This window comes from Macrobrachium rosenbergii, chromosome 13 (assembly GCF_040412425.1).
Source record: "Macrobrachium rosenbergii isolate ZJJX-2024 chromosome 13, ASM4041242v1, whole genome shotgun sequence".
Taxonomy (NCBI): domain Eukaryota; kingdom Metazoa; phylum Arthropoda; class Malacostraca; order Decapoda; family Palaemonidae; genus Macrobrachium; species Macrobrachium rosenbergii.
Genome location: NC_089753.1, coordinates 34,856,508 through 34,881,725, shown reverse-complemented (window position 1 = coordinate 34,881,725; position 25,218 = coordinate 34,856,508). Strand labels below are relative to the sequence as shown.

General features: G+C 40.0%; 2 protein-coding genes across 4 annotated transcripts in view; both read right to left on the bottom strand.

Annotated features, from left to right (window-relative positions):
- The window catches only part of LOC136845166 (mpv17-like protein), a 37,243-nt gene extending 27,937 nt beyond the window's left edge, over positions 1-9,306 (bottom strand). The window contains exon 1 of the mRNA XM_067115128.1: positions 9,203-9,306. The gene's annotated coding sequence lies outside the window, so the exon portion shown is untranslated. The remainder of the gene's footprint in view (positions 1-9,202) is intronic.
- A 1,146-nt stretch (positions 9,307-10,452) lies between these two features.
- On the bottom strand, positions 10,453-25,048 carry LOC136845163 (guanine nucleotide-binding protein G(q) subunit alpha-like). Of its 3 annotated transcripts, none has more exons than XM_067115124.1 (6): positions 24,459-25,048; positions 16,547-16,702; positions 14,277-14,395; positions 12,361-12,883; positions 11,538-11,697; positions 10,453-10,725 (listed from the first exon to the last, which is right to left on the bottom strand). In XM_067115124.1, exons 1-6 carry the CDS (start codon positions 24,465-24,467, stop codon positions 10,535-10,537), a joined length of 1,158 nt encoding a protein of 385 aa, XP_066971225.1. In that variant the 5' UTR covers positions 24,468-25,048; the 3' UTR covers positions 10,453-10,534. The 3 variants fall into 3 exon arrangements, with proteins under 3 accessions (XP_066971225.1, XP_066971227.1, XP_066971226.1); XM_067115126.1 differs by having other exon boundaries at positions 11,546-11,697; positions 24,459-24,796; XM_067115125.1 differs by having other exon boundaries at positions 11,524-11,697; positions 24,459-24,783.
- Positions 25,049-25,218: the final 170 nt, after the last annotated feature.

Below are 25,218 nucleotides of genomic sequence, written 5' to 3'. Positions count from 1 at the left end.
GGGAATGCGGAGTGTGGAAGAGCATTATCAACGTCGAGAAAAGAACACTTGGGCAGTACCTTAGACGCAATGGAGATCTCCCCAATTTCCTACACTGCCACCGTTACTTTTACTTTAATCATCATTTATCAAAATTCAAAACGTGAAAACTCTCTCGTGGAATAAGCCCTCAAGATTATCTTGAAGAACAAGCATCCAATGAAAAAATAATTAAATCACAGTAAGCAACGATAAACAAGTAAGAAATGCGCCAGCCGCTATAATCAAGGCCACCGAAAATTGATCTATCTTCCGGTGGTCTCGGTATAATGCTGTATGAGCCGCGGCCCGTGGTGGTGGCCTATCCTATATCGTTGCCAGAAGCACGATTATGGCTAACTTTAACCTTTGAATAAAAAAAAACTACTAAGGCTAGAGGGCTGCAATTTGGTATGTTTGATGTTTGGAGGGTGAATGATCAACATATCAATTTGCAGCCCTCTAGCCTCAGCAGTTTTTAAGATCTGAGGGCGGATGGAAAAAGTGTGGACGGACAGACAAAGCCGGCACAATAGTTTCCTTTTACAGAAAGCTAAAATGTAGAAACATCAAAATAAATGGCACTTTGAAGTACTATACACTTTTACTACTACCGCTACCACTACCATTCAAAGGCCAACGGCCATACCACGATGAAAGCACCGCTTCTCGTCCGAACTACTATTCAAAGATAACCACAAGGAACAGTATTAGCCCAGCACCTCAACTCGATTTCCCACCACACACAAGGAGGAGCTCCAGGAATAAGTGTAATTTTTTTTTTTCACGGTTCATGAAATGACTTTAAATTGGGCATTTCCTCTCAGTCTCCAAACTGGGGATGTCAGATGGCTAGAACATCGCGGGACACAACAACAATGAAAGGGAACGAACAACATATGCTATTGAGAATGGGGATGAAGACTGATTTATCTATCATTTCCATTATTTGCTGTCAATAGATAAATGTGTTCGTGTTTTTAAAGTTATCAATTTCTTCATATCTCTTCCGGCAAAGCCAACAGCATGTTTAACAATCTTAAATGATCGTATTGTTATGACATCCGGTAGAATTCGAAAATTAAGGGAAAATTTCCGAGGAAGGTCGGAAAAGCTATTCATTTTAGGAAAAGTGTGTCAGACCCAAGGGAGCTGAATTTAAATGTTATCAGTACATAAAAAGAATTTGGAGAACTGTCCGGGGAATATCGGCCTACAGAGACTAAAAGTGAGTTCCCGATTTTTACCGAATTACGGTTATTTCGCCCACATGTCAATTCGCCCACAAGTCAATTCGCCCACAGGTCAATTCGCCCACAAGTCAATTCGCCCACATATAAGAGTCAATTCGCCCACATACATGTACAAGTGGTGACAAAGAATTAACCAAAAAGTAGTTACAAAGAATAAGAAAAAAACTTTGATTAAAAGACAATTACATACATGTAACATTCAAATAGTGACAAAGAATTAAAAACCTCGATTAAAATATAGATTCAGCTGCGCACTGGGCCATTCAGGTGAGCACACGCTTTCAGCAACTGATATGCCGATCGCTCACCCCTCACAAGTTCCTCCCAAAGAGTAAATATTTTACCCTGTAAGTTTCTATATTTTTTCCGTTGTATCCTTCGTAGCTTCTTTTCGGATACTAGCCTTATGTAGATAGATGTCAATTTAGCCTCTTTGTGGAGAAGGCTTACGAGGAGGTAAAACTGGAGGTTACATCTGCCTGCAGCACGTTTGTTTAGTCGATTGTGCCAGCCTTCAATGTTATTATTGGTACGGATAGACTGATTGAAAATACTCCAGCTAGAAGTTGGCCATAAGGAGTTGTGGATCCATGTTCTTGAAATGCACTGCATTATAGTCTGTAACTGGGCCGTGGTAGCTTGACGTGAGAGCCGTTCAAACACGGGACCTATATCTGCCTCAGGCAGAAATGGAAGGGCCATCACTTTCCGTAAGTATTTGTACGTCCCGTCATCATGTGTGTATGCATGCTGGAGACCAACCTCTTGAACCTAAGTATTTCAAAACAAAGAAATTAGACATTGTAATGTACAAAAGAAAAAAAATCTGGTCATATTATGGCGATCCAATTTGTTTTAAAAGTACTATTCGACAGGTACTATAAATGAAAAATCTGTAGGCAATTAGCTAAATTGACTAACCTTTCTCCATACAGCTTGCGTCCAATGGTATACGCATCCCTTGACCTTGGCATTAGGCAAAACCTCAGGCAAGACTTTCCACAGTGCTTTCTCATAGTCTATTGTTATGTGCTGAACACGAGGTTCATTTAGTCGACTAGTTATAACTTCGTGGAAAACTTTTCTGTAGTCACTCTTTTTTCTCCCAGACATAATGACAAATAGTAAGGGGACTTGTTTTGCAGGGTCGTCTGCCCTCACAAAAGCGTTGACTCTCATCAGCTGTGTAAAAGGGTGCCTGCATAGCTTGAACGTGCTATCAGTGTACCATGACTTGGCCCTCGTTAGATGTGCTATTTGTTCTGTTGTTGCGAAGATCAAATGGCGGCGTTCACGAACTGATACGTCACCTATAAGAAAATCGTCAGGAATGTGATCTACTTCTAGCGCAAAATTCAGGTTTTTGGGCTCTGTCGGTCTTACAATTTGTCTATGTCTGTTTGCTGTTCTTGCCAAATGTTCTGGCTTAGGCAGACTAGGGCATGGTGCACTTCCTATCTCTTGTAGTAACACATCGTCCACTATAGCAGTCGCTGGTTTAAACAGATCTTGTGCTGCCTGTTTCCTTACCTCTAATGTTACTTTAGTGACGATATCAGAGCCAGTTGGTGGTGAATGATTGTGCAACACGTTGTTCTTTACATATTTTCCATTTCTCTGCGTTACTAGTGCCTTGCATGGGTTACTTTTAGGGCGATTAGTACACTGCCAGTAAGTTACATTCGATCGCTGCATTTTTTTGTTGTAAGTGTACCCATGACTGTCAACGAGCTTATCTCTACCACGCTGTGTGCCCTTTTCAAAGAGCTGGAATGTAACTTCACTTTCTGGCTGCAGTTCAGTATCTTGTATGGCTGAGTCGTCAAGTGAATCCTCTAGTTCCATTGGCAAATCAGGTGGGTCATCAACTGAAGACTCTTGTTCAACTGCAGGGATGTATGGTTCGTGTTCCATGGCAGGGGTGGCTGTATTGTCCACTGGATAGGAGGTTGGTTCGTCAGTGAAGGTGCAAGTATTACAATTCCAATCAATGGAAATACCGGATTTCACAGCTGCCCAGTAATCAGCACGAGATACGCCAGTATTGCATTTCCTGTGTTGCCACCTTCCACACATGTCGCACTGCAGACCTTCTTGCCTTGCCCTTACAGGTACGAGGCACTGAATACACTCGTCTGTGCAGTCTACCATCTTGCCAGGAACTGTTTTATTCTATGGTCAATCAGTAATTACAAAACATAGGTAATGAACCACCAAACAACACACACACACACACTTCCATAGGCTTTGTGGATAGTTTCATATGAATTAAGCATATTTTCACTCATTGACTGCCTTACTAGAAAAACGTTTATTATTATTATTATTATTATTATTATTATTATTATTATATACACACACACACACACTCGATCCCTATCTTCCACCTCCTTCCTCCCTCCCTCTCACCCCCCTCTTTCTTCCTCCCTGCCAGCTTATATCCCACCCCATCCCTCCTCCCTCCCTCTTCTCTCCCTACCTTCCTTCCCTCCTACCTCTCTTCCTCTTAGCCCTTCCCTCCTCCCTCCCTGCTATCTCTCTCTTTTCTCCTTTCCTCCAACCCCCCTTCCTCCCCACTCCCTGCTGCCCCCCCCCCCCATATAGTGGGGAAATGACTCCAGGTGTGGGCGAAATGACTCCACGGTGTGGGCGAAATGACTCCACGGTGTGGGCGAAATGACCTGTGGGCGAAATGACTCCATAGTGTGGCGAAATGGCATGTGGGCGAAATGACCGGCTACCGTTTTACCGGATGCCCACTGTTATCATTCACAAAGCAGATAACGAAGCCATATTGCAATTATGACTATGAGAATGACATGACAAAATTACCTGGAGTCGACGGCACTCGGACTAGGCCTACGCCGCGAGGAGCCAAAGATGAAGCCCCGTGGCAAGGTTATGCAAGGTTAGATCAGTTAAGGTTTCCTTGATGCAGGCTGTAGCCAAGGTGCCTTGTCTCCTTTCAAAATCTGGCGAGGTCCAACTCTCTTTTTTCCTTTGTTACCTTATTTTGATCACGTGTTTGACTGTTTGCTAAGTACAGTAACTGTTGGCATTACCGCAAACCACCGTAATGTGTTAAAGGTCTCTTATTAACATATTGGAATTTGCAGTTAATAACAGATTGGACACTGACAGAGTAAAGGTCGTAAAATTGTCGGTGAACACCACCCATTGTGTAAAGTCAGCTGACGGATCTGCGACGTCTCAAGCATATTATGCAGTCGCTTAACATCATTTGGAGAGTTTCGTAAGAAAAGAGTTAGAGAGAGAGAGAGAGAGAGAGAGAGAGAGAGAGAGAGAGAGAGAGAGAGAGAGAGAGATTTTCTGTCATTAGGCACAGTATACGAGACATCACAGGTCCATTACTCGAACATTTTTAGGCAATGACCACTTTTCAAGGACCTCTGTCACTGCTACCCACTCTCTCTCTCTCTTTGTGTGTGTGTGTGTGTGTGTGTGTGTGTGTGTGTGTGTGTGTGTGTGTGTGTGTGTGTGTGTGTGTGTGTGTGTGTGAAAGTGAAAGGAATCGATACAGACTTGAAACAGTCAAAATAATAGACTCAGAACAGTCTCACCAGATTATATCTTAAATACGCTAATAGTGCACAACATACGTCAAGCCTTTGTACACACACACACACACACGTATATGTATATATATACATATATATATATATATATATATATATATATATATATATATATATGCATATATATATATATATATATATATAATATATATAATATATATATATATACATATATATAATATATATATATACATATATAATATATATATATACATATATATATAATATATATATACATATATACATATATATATACATATATACATATATATATACATATATATAATATATATATACATATATATAATATATATATACATATATATAATATATATATATACATATATATACATATATATACATATATATAATATATATATACATATATATATAATATATATATACATATATATATAATATATATATACATATATATATAATATATATATACATATATATATAATATATATATACATATATATATAATATATATATACATATATATATAATATATATACATATATATATAATATATATATACATATATATATATAATATATATATACATATATATATAATATATATATACATATATATAATATATATACATATATATACATATATATATAATATATATATATACATATATATTATATATATAATATATATACATATATATACATATATATACATATATATACATATATATACATATATATATAATATATATATACATATATATAATATATATATACATATATATAATATATATATATACATATATAATATATATATATACATATATAATATATATATATATATACATATATATAATATATATATATACATATATATATATATAACATATATAATACATATATATATATATATATATATATATATATATATATATATATATATATATATATATATATATGAGAAGGAAGGCTGAAGATTCATACAAGATTAAACCCGGAAACGAGTGGAGGCACAAGGGCCCTTTGCACCAGTTGCAACGGTGGCGAGGACAATGATATATAAAGAAAAATACTAAAATCTAAAAGGGTCTTCTCATCGATCCTCTGGCAACCGTCAACTCCTCTTTTCCCCGAGGCCCAGCAGCGCCCACTTTCCTTCCCCCACCCCAATCTCTCTCTCTCCACAACACAGCGTTATCTATCCCTTCGAAATATCTTTCTAATATACTCATGGTATATTTATCAATTCAACAACGTTGCAATGGCGCCTGACTAGGGTAAAACTCATAGATTATAACCCATGACGGAAGCAAATACATCCAACCTATATAGCTCCTCTTTAATCAGCAAGTTTATTGAATTCTCTGACGTTGCCGGTATTTTAGATCACGGCCGCCGGCGGTTACTAAAGTACGTCGACTGGTGTAATGATTCTCGGACGCATACACAGCTATATAAACAAACCTCGAATTGATTTTCAAAGAAACACAAACTTACCCATATATTTCCACAGCGGTTTCTGGTCATGCACAGGATACTAGGTCCTGGTCATGAAATGAAGAAGTTGCTCCTTCATGGGATTGAAAAAGTAAAGCTATCCACGAGATGTTCTGCATTATCTTTAAATGGTATTTTCAGTCTTGTCCTCAAAGCAGGGTACTATACTGCGGTCAGTTATATCAAAATTTCGAATTATAGGTTTCATCATAATATCCCATTCATCTTTTACAAATGCTCTAAAATGGAGAGAGAGAGAGAGAGAGAGAGAGTCTCCACCAACATAACTGCCTTCTGTGCGGTGCTGATAATCAGTGACAATCAAGCTCAACAGTCAGGCTACTCTCTCACTTCACACTCACATATCTAGGCCATATCGCTGGTATAAACTCTCTTCTCTACTCCCAACATGTACAGATGAAAAACACTAACGCTTTCGTTTATATATATATATATATATATATATATATATATATATATATATATATATATATATATATATATATATATATATATATATATATATATATATAAGTGACTCCTCTAGTGTTCAACACTGAGAACTTGAAGTAACAAAAACTGCTACGCTACAATACTGATTCATTCCCAGGCTGACAGCTGTTTGAACCAAAGCCATGGTATTAGTCTCTGCTTCAGGGCTACACTAGATTCACAGTGAGTACTTCCCAATATATAGGAGAGTACAGCCCTCCCCACCTCCCCCCCAAAAAAAAATGATCAAGAAACAAGAATCCAGTTTAGCACAAATTTCACTGCTCTGAAAATGAATTTTAAAAAATTCACAGAAGACAGCCCCGTCCACAGTGGCATGGCTACATGGTTTTACAGTCAAGTTAGTCAACACCGAGAGAATTAGATGTCCAGTAGCGTAACTAAAGGAGGGAGGGGGGGGTGCCATTCCGCCCCGGGCAGCCCTGTCCTGGGGAAGGCGGCACTCGGACATCTTTTGTTGTTGTTATTAGCGAATTCGCTTCCAACAAAGCTCGTAGAGTTCCGTCGTAAATCTGCTGTGTTGTTTTTGTTTTAGCTTTATGAAATAAAATAAATTATTGAAAATTTAAGGCTTAAAATGTGCGTTTAACTTTCACCACTTTTGAGTACTTTTTAGCACGGGAGTAGGGCAGCACTTTCAGAGTCCGCCCCCCAGGCGCCACGAACACTAGTTAAGCCACTGGATTTGTCTGTTTTAAACCAAAATCACATAAATTATGCAACCCCCTAACGAAAGTGACGGATAAGAACATCTGCACTTAAAATGAAGATGGGGTGCATTTCTCCTTATCAAATAGTGATTGTAACTGATAAGAATGATGGACAATGTGGTCGTTTCTGGCCGTGAAGTTTGTGCCGCAAATTGTTGAGCTCTTATCATTTCTGCTATTAGTATCCTGATCATTTGTGTAATTTTTATTATTATAATGATAACTATCAATTTTTCAATCGTTTCCCGAACTTAATCACCGTAGTAAAGTTTTATATATACATATATTCTGAGCGTATAGACTACAAACCAACCTTACAACGGTTACCCGTTACAGCTTTAATACACTGGCGCATTACTTGTAATTATTACTCATGGACACCAGTTTTTCAAAGCGTAATAAAGACTGGATAGATAAAAAGGACAAATCAAATTACTAATATCCATAATTAATGCATGAAAACTTAACCGTGTCCAAGTTTTTCCTAAGGAAACCCATTCCAGTTGTTCCATGCAAAGAGCATCGATGTGACTAATCTCATGGGAAGCGAATCATTGCTCTAGGCCTACTCATGATTTGCGGGTGAAATAACTGACTTTTTCTACTACTGTAAACAAACCCTGTTTAGATTTGAACTAGTAAGTCCAAAACTCCCTTGTTCGGCCAAGGCAACCTTATCTACCAACAACAACAGCCGAGCGTAAAACACAACATCTGAATGTCGAGTTTATATCAGTGCTGTGGAAGGTCAGACACATTAGTCTCATTCACATTTACTGAAACGCGCACACAATATGAAGGGAGTCTTCAAATATCTATGTGATCTTACAGCCTAGCAAACGAAATTGCTATTGTCTCACAAACTGAAACCCAATAAAGCAGAGAGAGAGAGATAGAGGTTAGTATTGCCGAGGTTTGACTCTTTGATATTTAATGTTTAATTCAATTTAAAAAAAATAGCGGTCGAGTAGCAAACACTTTTCTCGCAGAAGTATAGAGAGAGAGAGAGAGAGAGAGAGAGAGAGAGAGAGAGAGAGAGAGAGAGAGCGAGCAATCAAATCTCGCAGAGATACTGAGACCCTTGGTCACTCTGTGTCATACCACGAATAACTATGCCGTTCCAGTGCCATAATCGAATTAAACTGCCTCTCTTACCTTTGTTTTAAGTCTAGTTTCAAGGTCCTTTATTTTTTTCAAAGCGTGTATGTACAGTGACCATGCAAATTCTCTCTTGCAGCGTAGTACAGCGCTACATGTCGCAGTTGCTTTGGTATTGCACAAGGCCCTTTAAATATACACTAGTTATATTTAAAGGAACTTGTGCAATACCAATGCGACTGTACTAAGCTGCAAGAAAAAATGTGCATGGTTGCTGTAGGTACGTACACACTTTGAAAAAAATAAAGGGCCTAGTATAGACTTAACATAAAGGTAAGTGGGGCAGTTTTTGATTATGGCACTGAAGCGGTATAGTCATTCATAATTCAGTAAAAATTCGTTGAGGTATCGTAGTGACCGGATTATTTAAAATTCCTTAGTCCTATATTAATTTATAAATTTGAATATCTTCGGCCTAACTTCGTCCAGTTACCTTTGCAACAGCTTGAAAAAAATTAACAATCTACAAAAATACTTACAACAAAAAGGATTTCTAAGTGAAGATATACTACCACAGGTCGATAACTAGCACTACTGAACGCCAACGGCGACTTGACTAAACCACTACTGCTCTACAACTTCCAAGGTGGTGCCATCTGACCCTGACGGTTTCGAGTTGCCAATTAAGATAATAATTTCGCAGTATTTTTATACATTCGATGTTGTATCACTAAAACTCTATTAACATAATATCCCGTAGGAACATTTACTTCGTATTGGAAATGCGTAATTAGCTTAATTCTGTTTTCTTGTTAAATTATAAATTATAGGTAGCGTTTGGCATCTGCTTCATTCGCCAATCAGCACTGTTACCTTATTATTGTCCCTTTATATTAGAGTCTGAGAACAGAAAGATAACTAGAGCTGTGCATTATCTTCTCGATAGACGGAAAAATAACAGATGCACCCTCCTTTATCTTGAATGTATGTGATTTTCACATATTTTAAAAAGGCGGGTTGTTCTAGGGTAACGTGTTACGCGAGTGTTTCGGTACCAGATAATTCTAATTCGTTTCCTAAATTATTAACTAATTACCTCTAATGTCCATGAGCTCTTTTATTTTTCTTGTTAGTTGTCTGCCTCAGACAGCGAATGAAAATTGTGAATGTCTAAAAAAATTCAAGTCAAGTTTTTGCAACTGATCTAATAAAAAAAAAGTGGTTCTCGTTCACTTACCCTTCATTCAAAGGCCCAACACCCCCTGTCCCTACACCCAACCATGCCTGGCCACAAGTGTCCCTCGTCCATACGGGAGAAAGAAAGAAAGAGACCAGCCGATGGCTTTTTTTTTTTTATCTAGCAAGTGCACGTGGTCATCGCCGGTAACTTCTTATCAATATGATTCTTACAACAGTAATTCTGAGAGTAAACTATTATAATAGGATTTAATATATTATGCAATATTGTTACTTCGTGACGCTAAAAAGATGGACTCTGTTTTAGTCCTATTGTCAAAAAATGGGCATTGGTAAAAGACGAAGAAAAAATAGAACAATGCACGCAGGGCACCGCACCCCGTGCCAACCATCAAGCAGGCAGAAAAAAAGTTACGTAAAAAGGTATTTCCAAATTATTAGTATAAAACCGGCTTCGAACCATCAAATCCAAGATTTTTAGGCCTAGCTCAAATATATTATGAGACTTCAAGTATACTGTACCGATGTGAGAACTGAACTCTTAAAATTTACAAACTATCAGTAGGACAACAGCGACAATTAAAAACAAAAAGATATTAAGACATTTTATTTAATTTACTTAAAGTACTTATCTGATTTATACACAACCATAAAAAACATTCGCCATTTCATTTTCAGTACAGCCCCCCCAGACCCATGATGGTCCGAGACACGTAGTTGCTGACGAAGACGAAGATGGCCCTGAAGTTGTCCCTGTTGGTAGCCTCCGTGTACCTGACGAGGAGGTTCTTCTTGTACTTCTTCGTCAGCTCCACGTACAGGCTGGTGATGTAATCTCTGCCGCTGGCCTCGTCTCCTTCAGGACCTGGTTTGAGACGGCGGGAAAACATGGAATAAGTGTTGATTCTCTGAAGAGAACCTGGTCTGTCCATATTTACTTTAGGCTTTATTCAAACAAATTTGTTTTAATTCACTACTGTTTCTCCAGGATAGCAAAATATACCAAGAAGGACACGTCAAAATGAAGAGTTGAATTTCACCAAAATAAGAGCAAAATTTCGATAAATTGACTTCGCAACGTTATGTAATTTATTCAGGATAGCCATTGTGTGTATTACCATTAATCTGCACGACATAGGTCTACTATAAGTACATTACATACATGAAATGTTTTATTATTACAACGGTAATTCTTGTCGTTTATACTACGAGGAGAAAAGGATAGTTTTGACAATTACCCGAGAAAACTGAATGTAAGCAATTACGTAAATATAACACTTAATATAATCGCTCGCAATCGCAAAACTACGCATTTATTTTCGTCATCTTTTTATGCATAGACACTATTATGTGTAATTTACAATTTAAAAAAATGATCGGTCCTTAACATCAGTAATTTAGACCAAGTCGCCCTGCAGCAGCCAATTCGACGACCTTGGATCTACTGACAGCGTAGGGGGGAAGTGCCGTCAGTGCACCTCATGCGGCCCCTCGGCCCCAAGCTGCAACCCCTTCCGTTCCTTTTACTGTACCTCCTTGCATATTCTCCTTCCTCCATCCTACTTTCCACCCTCTCCTAACAATTCATTCGTAGTGCAACTGCTTTGAGGTTTTCCTCCTGTCACACTTTTCAAACCTCTTAGTGTCCATTGAATCTACTGACCCCTATCTACTGACCCTCATACCCCGGGAAGTACTTCTTGAGCGGCTGTTCCTTGATCTTGCCGCTGAAGACGTCGCTCTTGTTCAGCAGGAGGATGACGGGCGTCGTGTCGAAGGGCGAGTAGCCGAGCAGCTGCTCGTAAATGTCCAGGCTCTCTTGCACGCGGTTCTTGGACTGGGCGAAAGAAAAAAGGTCCGGTGAGAAATGATATTTTCAAGTGAATGTGTGTATCTATATGTTGGGGGTAATGATTCTTTCTTCTTGAATGAAACTAATAAGCCCAGTGAATGAAGGAAATGTGAACGAATGAATCAAATAGATGAAGCATTAAAGAAAATACTTACATATTAAAGGTAAAGTTAAGTATACCTTAGTTTAACCAGACCACTGAGCTGATTAACAGCTCTCCTAGAGAGGGCTGGCCCGAAGGATTAGATATATCTTACGTGGCTAAGAACCAATTGGTTACCTAGCAACGGGACCTACAGCTTATTGTGGAATCCGAACCACATTGTAACGAGAAATGGATTTCTATCACCAGAAATAAATTTCTCTCATTCTTCATTGGCCGGTCGGAGAATCGAACGTGGGTCCATTAGAGTGCTATCCGAGAACGATACCAACCCGTCCAATGAGGAACTACATAGGTTAAAAAAAAAAAAAGTTTTAACAGCAGCGCATTAACTGAGGAACTACGCGTATGTATAAAGAAAGAAGGTGGCGTTAAGACAGTAACTAAGCAAATATATCAATCATAAGGAAAATAAGCAAGTAACAAGACAAAGATCTGGCGAAAACTATCGAAAATGGACGACTCTCCGCCTCATTTTCATTTACCTCTTCGGCTTCCTCCACAGTCTGGTCGTATTCAGACAAGGACGCCACAAACAGAATAGCCGACGGATAGTCGAGCTGATTGACCCAGGCTTTTCTCTCAGGCCGCTGACCTCCCATGTCGTGCAAGGTCATCCTGATGTTCGTCAGCTCGTAGGTCTTTGTGACGGCTCCCCGCGTCACGATGCGCATGCGCAGGATGTCGTCGATGGTGGGGACGTAGTCTTCCTGCAAGATTCTCGTGGCGTGAGCGATGAAGTAATCGGCATTCGTCATCAGATGGAATTCGTTCCGCCTCTGGTAGGCCGCCTGTATCGCAGGGTCCTTCCACAGGCACTCTATGGAATCCGACCAAGAGGAATCGAGGTCGGGGGCTTCGAGAATCGCCTCCAGAGGCGGCCATTCGGCGAACTTCTCGGCGCCACTTTCGGCCTCCTGAGAGGAGTAGGAGTATTCGTACTGAGCCGCTGCCGTTACCAACTTGTGGACGCTGTCCATTACGTTGCGCCTAATGTGGGGTTGGTGTCTGTTAAAAAAAAGTATACCTTAGTTTTACCAGACCACTGAGCTGTTAAAGAGAGAGAGAGAGAGAGAGAATGGCTCTTAGTACGAACATACCCTTGCTAAAGTATTTCAGCAATGTACTAATCTATTGAACTGTTACCAATGAATGTCTGTTCATTATTATTACACTTTCTTTCATGTATACTATGACTCGGCAAATCAGTGACAATAATAAACTTGGATCCACACCAAAATCTGGAAAACTGTTTCCTGGAACATAGTGAATCGTGTTAAAAACTTCGTTAAAGTTTGTTAGATATACGGCTAATTGAACCAGTGTTCACAGAAAGTCAGTCATATGCAGGGATTCACCAAATGAACCTCGTGCGGTGCACTGTAGGCATTACTTAAGGTTAATTGCAGCGTGCCTTCCGCCCCTAGCTGCAACCACTTTCATTTCTTTTACTCTGCCTCCTCTCATATTCTCTTTCTTCCATCTTACTTTCCACCCTCTCCTAACAACTGATTCATGGTGCAACTGCGAGGTTTTCCTCCCGTTACACCTTTCAAACCTTTTACTGCCAATTCCGCTTCAGCGCTGAATGACCTCATAGGTCCCAGCGCTTGGCCTTTGGCCTAAATTCTATATTCAATTCAATTCAATTCACCAAATGAATGTTTTCACCCGCGTTCATCAAGACCGGTTCACCCGTTCTCGAGATAAGCCTGTTGATGCGCGCACACACACAAAGGTGACAAAGTATAACCTGCTCTCAAGTGGTAGGGTGAAGATGTTTATTTCTTAAAGGCATTTTATACTATTACTCAAGGGTAGGCGTGTTTCTCATACAACACGTGGTGTTACTTGGCTTGTTATCTACGCGTCGCCTCCGAGGTACTAGTACTAATGGCGGAAGCTCAATGGGACGCTGTGTTTATTGAGCTTACGCCATGTTTAGTACTAGCTCATCGGGGACCAAAGATACCGCTTATCAATATAATTTGTCGACCACACACTATAGAAATGGGTGTATATAATAATTTGATCCGCGAGGGGCTAGTACTAAACACGGCGTCCCATTGAGCTTCCGCCATGTTTAGTACTAGCACCTCGCAGGTGACGCGTAGATAGCAAGCCAAAGTAGCACCCAACATGTTTATACCTTCGTATGCGCTTGAAAAGTTATCGTACGTTAAGCACAGAGTTACCGAAACTATGAAGCAGATAAGTACAGAACTAAGTAATTAATTTTTGTATATCTTTTTCTATCTATTCAAATCTTGTTATCTACAAAACTATCGAAACCATACACTTGATAGAAAAGTTCAGCACTTAATTTCTAATAATACCTTCTTACTTCTGTATGACCAGTTATTCAGACTTGCAGCTAATCAGTAAATCATCAAAATCCTACCTTCTCCTTTCCTCTACCGGATACTGGTCGCCAAACTCCAGCCTCATTTGTCTCATGAAGGTAGACTTTCCCGTGTCGGACGCTCCGACGACCAGCAACCTCGCCTCCGGCTTTGCAAACTTGGGGAGGAGAAGAAGAACGGAAAAATCACGTCAGGAAACCGGTGTGTGTAAGGTAGTCAGTACAAATATGACATCCAAACTGCCCTAAAATGGAAGACTGCAGTATTTGCAAAAATACAAAACTGAGAAAATGGTAGACACTGTAGTTTTCCCTTGCCTTACTACTGATTTTGCAGATACTGCAAATGGGACCCCTTAAATAAAACACTGAAGAAGCATTCTGAAGCTGCAGTAACTTGTGTATTAGTGTTTCACGAGCCCAACAGGTGGCTTATCTCAATTTCGAAAATTTTGCAGATACTGCACTTTTCCATTTTAGGGCAGCAAACGTTACTGTGGGTTAGGCCGATGTTGTCATATTGATACGAGTAGGAAGTTGGTAGCCTTCGAAAAAAAAAAATAGGAGGATAAAGAGTAACCAACGAAAAGATGAGAAAATTAACTAGCGAGAAACCTGTCCAGCTAAACGTATGAGAGCCTGTTCAGGTAGAGATGGGCAGAACATATTTACAGAGAGTAGGAAAACTGGTACGGGAAGTACCACGGTGAACTGCTGACGAAGGCATGGGAGGGGTAGACTTGCGGAAACACCGGAGGGTTATGAGGAAGGTATGAGAGGGATAATGGAATGGCCTGAGGGACAAGCATAGGACATTCATTGGTGACAAGAACTGATCGAGGTCCCACGCACCTGCCAGGGCGACGCAGGAATTCCCTGACTGGCTGAATATGAAAAGTAAGAGGCAGGAGAAGTGGAATCCAGTAGCACAGGAAAGAATGAGGAAACTGAGTTTAATACTGTAAAGTTTCTTGAAGGTGAACATCGAGAGGTTTTTGCAGCTGAATGCTGGAATAGATTTGCAGCTCCAGAAACCATTTCTGAGGAGAGGCGGACAGTCAGGTGGAATTCATTTGTAGGGGAAAGAATAAGCAGGCTTCATTAAATACAGCAAAAGTTCTTGAATATGAATATCAAGAAGCTTTTGCTATTAAATGCTGAAATAGATTTGCAGCTCCAGAAACCATTTCTGAGGAGAGGCGGACAGTCAGGTGGAATTCATTTGTAGGGGAAAGAATAAGCAGGCTTCATTAAATACAGCAAAAGTCCTTGAATATGAAAATCAAGAAGCTTTTGCTATTAAATGCTGAAACAGATTTGCAGTCCCAGAACCATATCTGAGGAGGGGCAGACAATCAGGTGGAATCCATGTGTAGGGGAAAGAATAAGCAGGCTTGATTAAATACAGCAAAAGTTCTTGAATATGAAAATCAAGAAACTTTTGCTATTAAATGCTGAAATAGATTTGCAACTCCAGAAACCATTTCTGAGGAGAGGCGGACAGTCAGGCGGAATTCATTTGTAGGGATAAGCAAGCTGGGTTAAAATACAGCAAATATCAAGAGGCCTTTGCTATTAAATGCTGAAATTGATTTGTAGTTCCAGAAACCATACCTGAGGAGAGGCAGACAATCAGTAATGACTGGAGCAACATCAAGAATGTATATCATTCTGCTGGAAACAAGTACTGAGATATGGGGTAACTGGACAGAAACCTCGAAGAACAAATGAGATGCATCACAGAATAGACAAAAGCAAAGGGTACATTTTGATGAATTTCAGGGAGGACAGAGACAAGAGAGAATGTATGGGTAAACAGGCTGCCGATACTGAGAAAACCACGTATTCAGGGAGCATATTGGTTTGAAGGTAGCTAACATAGTTATTAATGAGATACCCTTGGGTGGAAATAAACAAGTAAAAAATGCGCCGAAGTTTCTTCGGCGCAATCGAAATTTTTGTACAGCCGCTAGAGCGTACAATCAAGGCCACCGAAAACAGATCTATCTTTCGGTGGTCTCGGTATAATGCTGTATGAGCCGCGGTCCATGAAACTTTAAACACGGCCGGGTGGTGGCCTGCCCTATATCGTTGCCAGAAGCACGATTATGGCTAACTTTAACCTTAAACAAAATCAAAACTACTGAGGCTATAGATGGCTGTAATCTGGTATGTTTGATGATTGAAGGGTGGATGATCAACATACCAATTTGCGGCCCTCTAGCCTTAGTGGTTTTTAAGATATGAGGGCGGACGGACAAAGTGTCAGAAAGCTAAAAAAACAAGAAGAAGATCGAAAAGAAACTTACAACTCTGGGTTCTTCCCTCCGCGGCACGTACTCCTCGCCATAATTAGGGCAGCACACGAACTGCTGAAGTATCGTCACGATCAGCTGCCAGATTCTCCCGATGACGGACCGAAGGCAGGACGAATTTCGGTGGCTGTTCTGCTCCTCCTCTCTGTCCTGCGAAGAAGAAGAAGAAAGAGAGACTTTCAAAACGATGCAGGATAAAGTGGAATGTGAGACGTAAAGTGGGGACTTGAAATTATAGCCATGACAGCAGCAACAATCAAATTAATAATAAAATTACATTAAAAACATTAGTCAGATTACTGGACGGGTGGCAATCTTGGGCCCCAGGTGGAGGCGTTTGGCAACAAATTTGAAATTTGGTGTCGAGTAATCAATTCTGTGCTGTTCGTCAGACTTAGAGAGCATTTGTTAGCATTGATTGTTTGCTCATTTTGTGGAAAGAATGTAAGAATATCGACATTGTCTTCCAAACCGTCAAAGCCATTCAAGGTCTAGTTCGGTGGTATGCAGAGAAAACAATCTTAAAATGACCCCAGGAAAGTTTTGGGACAGCATTCTCTTGGGAATGGTTAGTTCACAATGTAACAGATCAAGGCAGTTCTCTAGACCTTGGATCAAGGTATGAAAACTGCATGTGGCAAAATAGAAACTGAGCCAGATAGCCATGTACCAAAGTCAAAAGATGTTAAGAGATCTTTAAGCATGCTGAATTGCGCTGAAAAAAAAAATAATCCCAAGCCAGAGCAAGAATGGGATCTTTCCTGGGTAGTAACCCCTAAGAGTTTTCGGCGGTCGTTATCTAGGACTAATATTTCTTGGGGGTCATTATCTTTATGATATGTACAGTCTTTTGTTTATGTTTAGACGGAAATCCCCAACGGGCTTGTACTAAACACGCCGCAAAGGTGGATACATACCGAGTTAAAAACCCTTGGGGGCCACTATCTAGGAAAGATCCCAAGAATGTTTTGTAAAGTGTAAAAAGTGTCCACAGACGTGATATGGTACTGCATATCTGAAGAACCTGTTGTGATCACTTGTGATGCTTCATACAAGGGACTTAGGTTTGCTTTTCTTCAATGAGGACAGTCTTTGGCTGATGCATCCAAGACAGTGTTTGAGACTGAACAGGAATATATTCAGGCAGAAAAAAAAATAGGGTCATGTAATAGTTTTTGCATGCACACAGCTCATAAACTGATATGCTGTAGAAAGGACGTTGGAGTAAAAATAAATCACAAGCTATAGCTACATGCTATGAAAAGTGTACAAGAAAGGCAATGATATTCTAATTTCATATTTTCGGTCAAAGTTACATTTGCTTAGGAGTGAGCAAAGGCCAGCAGATGACAATGACATGATTTTTTTCTCTGGTAGTATGTGAGACAAGTAGGGGTAGTGCCATCAGTGCACCTCAGGGGGTGCACTGTAGGCATTAGTAAAGGTTCTTTGCAGAGTCCCTTCGGCCCCTAGCTGCAACCCCTTTCATTCCTTTTACTGTACTTCCATTCATATAATATTTCTTCCATCTAGCTATCCACCCTCTCCAAACAATTATTTCATAGTGCAACTGCGAGGTTTTCCTCCAGTTACACCTTTCAAACCTACTTACTGTCAATTTCCTTTCCAGCGCTGAATGACCTCATAGGTCCCAGTGCTTGGCCTTTGGCCTAAACTCTATATTCCATTCCTATAAGACAAGTTAAAAAAAAATGTAGGCGACGGAAATTAGGCAAAGAATGATAACAAGTTGGCCAGAGTGCTGAAACGACCTTCTAGATGTAGTGAAATCCTCTTGGGATTTCAGGAATGCGACTGATGCACACCGCAGGATGAATTATTGTTCTGGGGCATCTTTGTTCTTATCTGTTCTTATTCATGATGCGCATTTGGGCATTGCCAAACACAAAAAGACACTTGAGATGTGCTACTGGATAGGTCTAAATACAATAACAGAAGAAATGCGCTCCAAGAGTGTTTGTCAAAATGATAAGGTGGCAACAAAAAGAAACCCCGTTTCCAAGAGATATTCAAAGATTGCAACGCGTTTGAGTAAGAGGAAAAATTATCAGATAGTGATAGGTTACTACTCAGAATATTTTTTTTTTTTTTTTGGCTGATAAGCTAAGGAGGCGCACATCTTCATTTATCATAGATAAGCTATAAGCTCACATGGCAAAGTATGGCACAGTGGTACTAATGGAGATTGACATTATACAACCCATAAATACACTCGGTTTCCCCAAACGTGGGAATTTGGGCACGATATTACATCACCCGTTGGCGTAGCCATGCCAACGGGTTAGCTGAAAAAGCTGTGAGAGTTTGCGCAAACCGGTTTAGAAGTACAAGGAAGGTAGGTAGCTATTACCTAAGGCTGTTATTTAACGAAAATGTTTCAGAATGTAGTGTCTTAGATTTCCCAGTGCAAAGAATGTCCCACAGCACAAACAGGCTCCTGCCTATGCCTATGGATCTTTCCTAGATAGTGACCCCTTAGGGCTTTCGGGGGTCGTTATCTAGGACTAATATTTCTTGGGTGTCATCATCCTTATGATATTTACAGTCTTTTATTTGGGTTTTTACGGTCACCCCCAACGTGCTTGTACTTAACACGCCGCAAAGGTGGATACAAACCGGGTTAAATCCCTTGGGGGTCACAGTCTAGGAAAGATCTCTCCCTATATCCAAAACATTGTTGAAGCCTTAAATACTTGATCAGAGAACTGTAGAGACTCAGTTGGAGAAACGACGGGGGAGGGGCAGCTGTTCAAAGGAAGGTGATGATTCTGATTAAGTGAAAGCTCCAGCTGGGACACGGTTTTCACTGACATGGCTGAAGTCGAACCTGAACATAGGTCCTAAGGGACGTTTTCACTGATAAGGTCAGTGTACAGAAGAAATGGAAAGTATTTGGTTTAATCCAATGTTGCCCTAGAAGCTGTTGAAGATAACCTAGTGATTCGAGTATAACAAACAATGTATATATATATATATATATATATATATATATATATATATATAGAGAGAGAGAGAGAGAGAGAGAGAGAGAGAGAGAGAGAGAGAGAGAGAGAGAGAGAGAGAGAGAGTTTGATGAAATAGTTGGTCACAGACTCTGACACAGAAAATGTTTTTTTTTTTTTAAAGATAAAGCTTTGTTAGTTTCTATTTCTTCACAAAGGTAAATCGTTAAAAGCTTACCTTTTCATTTAAAATTGATCTTTCTATCAATGAAATGGGACGACGATGGATATTTAAGCTAATGGCTTCTATGTACACGTTCCACTAAAAAATAAACAAGTAAAAAATGCGCCTAAGTGTCTTCGGCGCAAAATAGTTTCTGTACAGCAATAATGCTATATGAAACTCTCAACCACGGCCCATGAAACTTTCAGCCGCGGTTCATGAAACTTTCAGCCACGGCCCGGTGGTGGCCTATGTTGTTGGCACCCATAGCGGTGCCAGACGCACGATCATGGCTAACCTTAACCTTAAACTATTGCGGCCAGAGGGCTGCAATTGGGTATGTTTGATGATTGGAGGGTGGATGATCAACATACCAATTTGCAGCCCTCTAGCTTCAGTAGTTTTTAAGAGCCGAGGGCGGACAGAAAAAGTGCGGACGGACAGGCAAAGTCGGCACAATAGTTTTCTTTTACAGAAAACTAAAAAAGCGTGGGCGGGGAGATGATATATGCTGGTACTGTGGTGACATCTGGTGGCAAACGCAGTCGCCACTACACTATGGTAAATCAATGGCTTCCCACCAAGTCAATTATGTTCTGAGTAAGCCTATAGTGGTTGATGGTTTTTTTTCTTTGTCATGCAGGCTTGATGCCAGCACGGACACTCGCCCTAAGAGAGTTCGTAAGTGTGGTGAGATATTAGAAGAGTTAAGTAGCCCGATGTGGACCTCTGGGCTATGCCGACCAAAGAGGACGTGAATAACCCTAGGCCTATATTCATTATGTTTACAATTCCAAAGTTACAAGCACATATGAAACGAAATACAAAAAAATATCAACTTTAAACGCAAGCTTCCACAGAACAGAATGTATCCGTATCAAAATGGGAAATTGAAAAAGATATATAACAAAATTCAGTCCAAAAGTTTTCCGGTCCTTGTTTCGACTGTAAGTCCCTTAGGCTGTAAGCATCCAAAACAACGTAAGCCGTTATGTTCATGGCATTTACCGTTATGTTTATGGTATTTACGGTCATTATTCCATCTTTTACGTACATCCCCAAGAAGCTGGTATTAAACACGGCGCCCATTTTGGACGTAAACGTGTTTACGGGCTAAATGACTTACGGCCGAAACGAACCGAACTCAAGTTTTCAAGGATTCCAACCGGCGCAAGCGATTCGTGAGAGCAGTGACGCGTCTCGTGTTTGTTTTCCTCCTTCCCTGTCAAGGTTAACATCGAGAAAGCAGTTTCCTTGTGTTGTTTGCACATCCTGAACCGTTGTTTTTAAAGAATGTAAGTGGATGGGGAACTAGTCACAGAATGTAGCCTCTCAAATATCCTTAAAAAAAGTGGTGATTAATAGTACTGAGAGTAGAATGTAGGCTATACTTTGATTTAATTTTCTGTGCCGACAATGTCACTTTTGAAGCTTATTTTCTTTCTTACATTGTCGTTGTTATATGAATTATCCTCTCTCTCTCTCTCTCTCTCTCTCTCTCTCTCTCTCTCTGCATGCCGATGACTGCAACAGATTTCTTTAGCCCTACTTCCGTTTTCCATGGACATATAGGACTATCACTTCCTTCGGGATTGAAGCCTAAACTCTCTCTCTCTCTCTCTCTCTCTCTCTCTCTCTCTCTCTCTCTCTCTCTCTCTCTCTCTCTCTCCTGCTTTACATTTTATTTTTTCCCGTTCTCTTTGGACCCGGGCTACATCCGGACACCGACACTGCACGAAAGCATTTATAAACTGCAGCTGTGAGTTATAATTGATGGCTCAGAAAACAGCAGCGAAAGAACAGTTTTTAGACCTTGCCATGCTACTACAAGTAGATGCAAAAGAGTTGAGGTTTGAGTACAATGAAAGGAATTGTTGTGAATCTTATGTTCAATATACATACATTTCTTGTAGATTAATCTACAAAAACGTTTCCAGTCATTAAAAAAATTAAAATCTGCTGCATAAAAGAGTTGAATCAGTATCCTTTCTTTAATTAAATATATTTAACCCGTGTATGTATTCATGTATTCCATAAGTTGTTGTCACAGATGTCTTCCTAAACCTTTTAAAAAAAGTAACAAATAATCTCAACATATCATCGAGCGTAAATTCCTAAAAGCTGTTTGTCACGTTCAAATTCTGTGAAACGTTTAAGTACTCGGCCTGAGACCGGAAATGAACCATGCAAGTCATTCTGACTTCAGCGCACGCAGCGAACGGCCACGGTGTGTTCTTATCATTGACGTCATTTTCTCTCTTTTTGACCCACTGCTTGAGACGGGGTCGCTGCTAGTACTATATCGTTCTGCAACTTCGAAGAGTCGACTAAGTACTATTGGATTAACATAACCTTCGGTTATGTTAATCCAATAGTGTAAACATTTTCACATATCAAGCTAAAAGACCATTAGGTTACTGATTTTTTCCACGAATGCAAATTCATTATTCTGAAAGAGTGAGCATTTTCACATTCAAATTTGTCCATTCTCCCTCTGAGGTAATGTGTTCACATTTCTAAGCGTCTCTTCGTATGTTAAGAAAACATCTGAAGAACGGATGGATGTATTATGATGCAACTTGGTGGAAATATCCATGGGTGACCCAGTTCAAATGACACTCATTGTGGACACTGAGGGATGAATACGCAAACATTTGTCGCTATGGAAACAACATTACCTGTTGTAAGTTATGTGGATTTTCGCAGAATTAACTCTTGACAGCAAAGGGGCGTTGCATGGCTTTTCAGAAGTATGCTCTCAACTAAATGCTCGTACTTATGACATATTCATAAAAATAAAATTCAGTTGTTAGTATAGGTAATTTTTTAATTATTGCATACAGGCGTGTATACCCACTCCACATTCACACTAACATAAACATACTTTTAACAGGGCAGTCTTGTTCGAGTATGCTGGGCTCTCCGTGTACCGTCCAGCTGCCTTGCACCTAGTGGTGACCTTCATAGACCTGGCCTTTCCTCGGCCTAGGGTTTGAGTTCTCTTGGTTGAGGGTACACTTAAGGACATTCAGTTTAATTTATGAATTTAATTTTTCATGTTCAAGTAAAGCTTTCTCGTATTAGCATAAGCTTGTTCTATGCAAGGGATCTTTTGTAGCCTGTGCAGCTCGACTGTTTTTCATTTAGTAAGATTTTAGAATCGTCCTGATGCATTTAGAAACCCAAGCTGTTTGGATTTTGATAAGCCTTCGCTGAAATTTGATGCCTGAATCTCATTCAGGTACTGCTCGTGTGCATGTTCAAATGTATAGTTAAGTTAATTATATATCAGCAAGAGCCCATTACTGAAGTGTGGTAAGGTGCTGAAGGGTATAAGAGGCCTCGTGTGGACCTGCGAGCTCTGCCCACCTCCCTGGCATGTCTGCTTGTGAAAGTAAGTGTTGAGCATCGAGTTGGGTATGGCGGTGCTCCTTTGGGAACTCCGTTAAAATGAACGTTATTCACGGTCATACACAGGGGTGAAATTAAGAAATGAATACAGATTGGAGACTAGGAATATGACTCTATGATAACAATTGCACGGTTTCTGATGACTAGGTAGGACAAATATCATAAAAAGCACAGTACTATGTGTTAGTGAACGTCTTTCTGCCGTATCATGCCACACTTATGCGCTTCAGCCTGGTAGGGCAAAATCTTCTCTCAAGCCATTTTGAGACTTGTGGCTTAGGGATATAAGGGACAACATCGCCCTGAGATAGCAAGTATCTGACTTACTGGCAACTGCCGTCCCTTAATGTACCTAAATATTATATAAGTAAATACCTTGGCAAAGCAAGGACTAAAGATCTCAATAAATAATGCAGCACATTTCAATGTGCAACTCTGTACGATGACTGTGTTCTTAGCTATTAAAGATGCGGTGTGGGATGTATTTTATACAAATATTTGGCAGACAGTTGTGAAGAGACATGAACGTTTTCTTCTAATCAACAGCGGGCAACGGGGGCGGTGACCGTGTGAGGTTTCAACTCCAAATAGTGCCACACTCCTATTGCACCATGGAATACCCTACGGTGAATAGAAACTGGGAAATACTGTGGGGAGGAAGTCACCTTGTTTACAAAATCACTGCATGGTTATGGCGGTCCCCTTCGTCGGATTTCATACAAATCATTCATTTCCATCATATTAGTCAACCTACAATTGATGCTGTTGTTCTTCTGGTCTCTTTCGGTTGATTGATTTAAACCAACCAACAGTTGTTGCTGTTTTGAAGACCGAGTCAACCTTTGCCAGCAGGGATCTCGCTTTTTGGGAAGCCTGTAACTTCCCTTGCATACGTGATAAGAATTATGCCGAGGCCATTTGTATGCATATCAGAATCAGGATATTTGAAATCTTTCCCTCTGTCTCTCTTTAGTACGTGTATATGTACGCATACCATGACATATATCGTATTCTTGTGACTACACATATACAAAACTAGGTGTATGCTTTCATGTCATGTGGTTATGTTTACAAGACAGTCACGAAGTAACGACAAAGCATAAGTCTTTATGTTTCTACGGAGTTTAATTGTGAGGTCATACGTTGTCTGACATGGTGGCTCCAAGTTGCAACCTGCTGAGTGTCACTAAGAAAATGTATTAGTTCCTATTTTGAACGTACCACATAATGGTTTTAACATCTATCAAATCTTGGACGCACCGCCAAGCTCTAAAAAGAATACAGAAATATAGTCTCCAGCAAAACATACCTGTTCCATGACAGTAATCAGCAGCGAGGAGAGAGCTTGTGTTGACACCTGATATCTATTCCTGGATAACGAGTATAGGAGACATGGCCTAGCAGGAAGAATCTTGCACTAGATGAACTTCGTTTTCTTTTTCATCATAAAAGTTAAGTTTTGTTTCTGACACATTCCGTGAATCTCATATTATCTACAATGCCGATCATTGAAGTTACCTACGAATCACTCCCAAAAAAAAAAACACCACAAATAAGAACGTTTACGTCTAGTGTTATCCGCTCGAAGCACTTTACGCGCCCTTTCTTCACACAACTGGTAACTGTGCCTGAGTGTTGGTCACTCCTACAATTTATAAGCACCCCATGTAATCACCAAGGGCCGGATACCGCAAGTATTACGCGTATCGTCTGTAGGATGTCTTCGGATACAATGATCTAAACTAACATTTGTCAGACATTATGAGAAACTGGTTTTTACTTAGGATGTAACGTATGCGTCATGAGTTTGTACTACCAAGGTCCTTGTACAGCATGTCTGGGAGCTGTTGGCATCGTGAAGTTGTGAACTTGGACGGTGGGTGAGATCACACGAAACTGGATGAAAGCCTTGACGAAAGGTTAGAAATTTAAAGACGTTTGAGAGTTGACCGTCAGGTTAGACTCTGCCGTGATCCTGAGATGAGCCTACATAAATATCCCAGAGTTCCGGGGATAACTTTCAGTATTGTGGAAAACCCAAGCTTGATATGCGATATGTACGTATCCGG

Bases quoted from the DNA above. Each gene is read 5' to 3' on its own strand.
- LOC136845163 (XM_067115124.1), bottom strand. The intron at 14,396-16,546 runs GTAAGTTTCTTT...CTCCTCCCCAAG, and splicing joins GGAGGGAAGAACCCAGAGTT to TTTGCAAAGCCGGAGGCGAG. The intron at 11,698-12,360 runs GTAAATGAAAAT...TCTTTCGCCCAG, and splicing joins CTGTGGAGGAAGCCGAAGAG to TCCAAGAACCGCGTGCAAGA.